Below are 6000 nucleotides of genomic sequence, written 5' to 3'. Positions count from 1 at the left end.
TGCTGAACCTACAGAAGATGTATAGTATTTTAATGTCAGCCTTCAAACTGAACTTCTAAAAGGCAGCACCAAAGCAGGGTTGGTGTACGATGAGCATAGACAGCCCAGCTGTCTGGTTCTCCTGTCACTCATGTGGGCATACAGAAGGATGACACTTACCAAAGTCAGCACTGTCACATCAGTGTATATATCTTGTGAGAACAAACAAGCTGTGTTGTTCACACTTCTTTCTTCTCCCTTCCCCTCCACTCCTCTCCCCTTTTTACTGACATTCTAAGCACAGACAGTCTAGCCATGGCAAAATCATGCTGATATTTTATACTGAATGTACAGTATCTATCTACGGTGAGATCACAACAGTATAGGTTGGCTGGTTGGATCATCTTATTTTTCCATTTTTGCACTTGAAGGCTTTCACAAGCTAACAGTGGGTTTGTCACTTTATTCGTCAAGCAGAAATAATAGATGGTGAGTGCATCTTATAAAATACTGTGTGCAAACCTTGCCTGTATCCAAAATTATTCTGAGTGACATATGTTCACTTTGCAAGTCTAACTCTCTCTCAGAGAGACAGAGCTGTTTTGAACTCTGGGGTTGTATTGGTGTCCCAGTCATCAATTTCAGATAATGAGACACATCACAGGAGTGTATGCAGACGAATAAGAGACAGGTAATTGTAAAGTAGCCACAAGCCTATCCAAAAGCTGATCATGCAGACAGGATATGCAGCTTCTGTCAGTAATTGATACTAAGGTCAGTGTCAAATCCTGTGGATTATAGTTTGCAAATCTACTTCTAATGAAAGCAAATAAGATGACATGGTAGCATATCAGCCTGCTAAATGTATCACTTGGGGCAGAGTCTTAAAAACACTGCATTGCAGTAAAGATGTACAGAAGTGTCTGGGTCCCTGGCATGTAATTGACAGAGCAAGGATACCAGCCTGGAGTGGATATGATGTACCAGCATGAAGATCTGTTTCAGTTACACTGGAAAAAGCCATTTACTACCATGTTACCTTGCTTTACCTTCTTTTTCACATTGAAGACCATGCCATCCAAGGGAGCAGATGCAGCCCTTAAATCTGTCACATGTCCCTCGATTGTGACAGTTACATTTGAGTTTGCAGTCCGACCCATAAAAACCAGGTTTGCATTCTGCAAGCACACATGATTCCAGTGAGTGTAGAAGTACTAGAAAATGTCTTCCATTAGTTTTCAATCTCATGGGTCAATTCTCCAGTAGCATCTAGTTCCCTTCCTTGGCATTAGTTTGAAACTATATGTATTAGCACTAAATAATCCACAAAGCATCATGGGAATACACTAACATCAAAAAAGTAGAGCACATTTGTATCCCTGCCTGTCATTTGTAGACTAGGTGCCAATGTGGAGGCTTCTTACATCTCCACTGTTTTTTCACTTGTGCTGTGGTAGTCTTCAAAACCTTCATCAGATTTGAACAAGGTGGCACATATTCATAGAGAAAGTTGTGTTTTGTGTCCCAAAGAGACTGCAGTCTAATTGAAAGGAACAAGGCTGATTATGCTCAGTGTTGCTCAGCAATGGGTACATGCTTCGCACAGAATTGCTCGGCTTGACTTGTAGAAATACAGCAGGTTTTGGAAGATTCTTTGTCTCAGTGGAACAACAGTTAATTTTGCAGAATAGTTTGAATAGTTTTCAACTTTACTATGTTCATCTGAGAATCTAACATGGTCCTCTGAGATGACTAAATATTATTATCATCTCTTTTACAGGATGCAAAAAATTCTGTGTTTTCCTCTCCTCTAAGCACACTAAGGATTCTTCACCATTCCTCATATTTTTTACTATACCTTTATCACATTCCAGTCCCATCCATCCAGTGGCACAAGAGCAACCATATGGATCTGGTAGACAGAACATATAGTTTCTGCAGCCATAGTTTTCCTTGCAGCTCTCTTCACATGTTTTTCCAAAAGTATTGGCTCCACAAGCTGATGAAGAGAGGAAGGGAAAGAATAGCCCAACAGCATTAAGTCCACAAAAGAGATAATGCTTGTAATAATGTAGCTTTAGACAAAAGAAAAGGTGAGTTAAAATTAAAAACTAGCATTTTTACCATTCATATGCCAGATATACAGACATCCATAACAACTTAAGCCACGACTACACTGATAGTGAGGTTCAGACAGCAGAAACAAACATAACTTTCTCCCGTGTGAGGACCCATCAGCAAAACACCTATTGCTTTGGCTATGTGGGGACAGATCTTCAGCAATAAACCCTCATTATAAGCCTTTTTAATATGAAATGGACAAACAGGGCCACAAAAAGCAGTGTCTTCTTAGAGGTCAGTGTATATGACCAAGTGCCAAGCTCTAGGTTTCGCTTTTCTGGTATTACCAGCACTGTATTAGAGTGGTCCAGATGTCAACTATTCCAATAGGTTAGCCATATTGTTTGCAGCACTGCAGTTCAGTCAGAATATTAGGATACATATTTAGCATTCGACCCAAAAGTTGCTGGGTGAGATCAGAGCAAATAAATGCCTGCTGTAATTATTCCAGAATCCAACCTAATTGTCACAGACACAGATATGCACAAACAGGCACACACTGTTGATATGCCCCTGCAGAGAAAAATCACTCTGTGAGCATGTTAGCAGCTTGTTCGGAAGTAGCCAGGGAATGTCTACACAGGGCTTATTTTTCCAGTGCTCGTGTAACCTTAAGATCTCATAGCCTGTTGTGCATTTATCGGTCAGTCAGTAGCTCTGAGCATGCTGGATTTCATGGTAATTGTAGAACAGCCCAGGTTGGAAGGGACCTCGAAGGATCATCTGATCCAGCCTCTTGTGGGAGAAGGAGCCTAGACAAAATTGTCCTGCACACTGCCCAAGTGCATATTGACCAAGAGGAGTTGGAAACATTCATCTCCCCTGGCAATATAATCTCTACTAGGAGAAGAGAGAATGATGTTAAATCATATCCACAAGAAGAGCCTGAATATTTCAGGGTTCATCTCACTCTACGTTGTCCTGTCTCCAGCAGTGGCAGTAAATGTTCTAGCTATAAAGAGTAAAACAAGGCTATTCCATTTGATGCTTCCCTCAATGATCTGCCAATTTCTGCTTTTGACAACAAATTAATAAGCAATCTGTGAAAATAATATTTGCTTACCTTTCTCACATGTTTTTCCCATAAAACCTGGAGGACAGATGCATTCCCCAGTGTCTTCATGACAAATGCCATTGTTTGTGCAGGAAGGGCAGTGGGACCTACATGAAGGGCCCCATTTCTGAGCTTCACATCCTTTTATGCAAAAATATAATGACATATTTGTTTTCTTCTTATTCAGTAACCAATCAAGTAGTAAAATTCTTTTTAATTAAAACAAACAGTAAATACATAAAAGTATGATCCATGTTGAACCCCCAGAATCCCACCCAACTAACTCAATGTAAGGAATCACTTTTTTCATTGTGAAAGTGTCTTTATTTCTGTAGTAATGCTATGTAACAGCTTTGATGAAGGAACTGAAAAAAACTGTCATTTTTGAAACTAGAGGTAGATTTTTTTTAGTTTGGAAGAGTAAATTTAGAAGTTGACAAAGCTGTAATAGTTAGGATTTTTATTCTTGTAGCAGGGATCTGAGATTTACGAAAGGTCCAGGCTTCACCTGGAGCTGGCTGTACTGCTAGTAAGCCAGCAGGACCAAGCTTGACATCACTGGTGTTATGCAAATACTGTACCAGCATTTTGCAATTCATTATTTTTTTCTGTAACAATATTTTTCTTGAAAGTTCAGTAGTTGACTCTCACATCTGTTGTATTTTATTGTCTTTGCTGCATCTTTATAAGAAGGATCAATCAACTGGTGACCTGTTTCTGAAATAAATGAACTAAGAGCAATCACTTGGTTTAATGCCTGTCATGATTTTCTTCCCACTTCATAATTTAAAAATTACTACTACCATTAATCCTGCCAGTGAGAGTTTTGATGCTGATTTCACAAAAGCAGAGCTCAAGCTCTAAACAAGAATATATGACTTCGTCATGCAGATGCTTAATCTATCCCTACCAGAAGCAAAATTCTCTGAGCTGCTTTTGAAATCAGTGCAAGCTGAAAGGGCTCAATAATTTTCTGTATTTTATTTATAATAATGTTTCTTACATCACATAAACTGAACTTCATGACTTTGTCTAGTGTAAAGCTAGGACTGAGAACATAATAAACTGGAAATTCCTGAGGCAGAGTCACTAAAACTAATAAACCCACACTTGGATCTGCCTTTTCAGATTTCAGCTAGCATTTAATGAATCTTCAATGGCACTTGGTACCTATCTCCTCCTTCTTCCAGAATTAAATTCTTACATAGGGATACTTAAAAAAAAATGGTTTGCAAAAAATGGTCGGTCTGTGTCTATAATCCTAATTCAAGTTATGTGTTTGAGCAGTGGCATGTAGTCATCCATTCTTTTTACTGCTAGTGTGCTCCCTACCAGTCTCCCAGACCATGGCCCAGGAGTTTTCCCAATAGGCAGGATGGGCAAGACAAAAGCCTATTTCAAGGCAGGGGACAGAATTTATGGGAAAGTCTTCTGCTGTGCAGCTTGGCACTACAGTAGAGAACAGATCTTGGACTCTTTTATTTTGTAAGGTGGCAATAGTTTCAAAATCCAAATCTGGGGGCATTGTATTGATTCATTTGTGGCTCCTGAAAGTATCCCATGGATGTTAGCAAGTAAAATAGGTTTTACCATCAGAAACATTTTCTCCATAATGTAAGATATTTGAACCACTATTTATTTTTACAGTTTGGTTTTATATTTCTATCCAAGTTACTAGAACATAATTTTCTTTTTATCTGGTGAAAATGCACATAGCAGCAAGACAAATAGAATGCTTAATGGAAAATGTTTGCCTAAATTGTAAACTGGTACTGTCATCCAGGTGAACTTTGGGAGCTAAGGCTGGGGTAGTTTGTGAAATTACAATAATATATGCTAAAAATGAGAAATCTTAAGATAAATGGTGTTTGGATATAGCCCACCATAGAGAACAGAGACGTGAAAATTCCTGTTCTGTGCTTAGGCCCACATCTCATATTCATGGGCGACCCAGTGACACCTTCTTTGTTCATGCTTATTTGGTGTTTGAAAAGCTGAGATGCTGAGAAGAGAGCTATTGTTTGGACAATAGCTAAGATTAATCAAACCTAAATCTGAACCTTTTTCTCTCTCAGCTGCTTATATCAGTATCAGCTTGTACCAAAGACCCTTGGGATAAAAATATTCTAACATTGTATCATGGCAATTTATACCAAGAAAGATTTTGGCCCTTATTAGGGCACAGTATAAGTTTCACTTCAGATTCTTTATGACTTTAAACAATTGATCATCAGCACACATTAACAGAACTTACGTCTTACAATGAGCCTTGTGTAAGCAGAAGTAAAGAGGTTTCCTCCTATGTATCTGGCAGAGTAAACCCCTGCATCCTGTGGTTGAACTTGAGGATAGGAGACTTCCAGCTCCCCCGGCACTTCATGCCTGGGCACGGAGTGGATGAAGGAACCTGGGGAAGGAGCACATGTATACAGCAGACAGAAGCCATTCACCATCTGCAGACAAACTGCATCGGTTAATGAGGAAGGACACCTGGGGTGAGTTGAGCAGCATAATCTGTTTATTATGAATTTTCTGACAGGTCTTTAGCTATACTAGTTTTTGGCAATTGGAGAGTTGCAAGTAAAAAGGAAGCTAGATCTTGAGGAGATTTAGTAGATGAATGGAACACACACCATTGAGTTCAGCCTTGCTTTACAGGAATGTTGCTAAGAGTCTAGTGGTTAAAAGTGTTCATTCTGTTTCTTGGCATTCACTAAAGTGAGGGGTGACCATCTGCAAGGAGTCTAGTGTGGCTGGAAGGGGTCAAATAGCAAATGCCAGCCAGGTCCTATTTAATCTGAGTAGCACAAACTTGGGATACCAAAGCAGGAAGAACACAGTACAGC

General features: G+C 39.4%; 1 protein-coding gene across 1 annotated transcript in view; it reads right to left on the bottom strand.

The window, feature by feature from the left end:
- Positions 1–6000, bottom strand: part of TEK (TEK tyrosine kinase, endothelial) — a 39926-nt gene that overhangs the window by 12227 nt on the left and 21699 nt on the right. The window contains exons 4-7 of the mRNA XM_010193836.1: positions 5409–5561; positions 3164–3295; positions 1838–1978; positions 1018–1157 (exon numbers count right to left, since the gene is read on the bottom strand). Coding sequence (XP_010192138.1) covers positions 1018–1157; positions 1838–1978; positions 3164–3295; positions 5409–5561 — 566 coding nt within the window. The remainder of the gene's footprint in view (positions 1–1017; positions 1158–1837; positions 1979–3163; positions 3296–5408; positions 5562–6000) is intronic.

This window comes from Mesitornis unicolor, unplaced genomic scaffold (genome assembly GCF_000695765.1).
Source record: "Mesitornis unicolor isolate BGI_N332 unplaced genomic scaffold, ASM69576v1 scaffold7271, whole genome shotgun sequence".
In the NCBI taxonomy this organism is placed as follows: domain Eukaryota; kingdom Metazoa; phylum Chordata; class Aves; order Mesitornithiformes; family Mesitornithidae; genus Mesitornis; species Mesitornis unicolor.
This window is presented reverse-complemented; position numbering and strand designations above follow the sequence as displayed.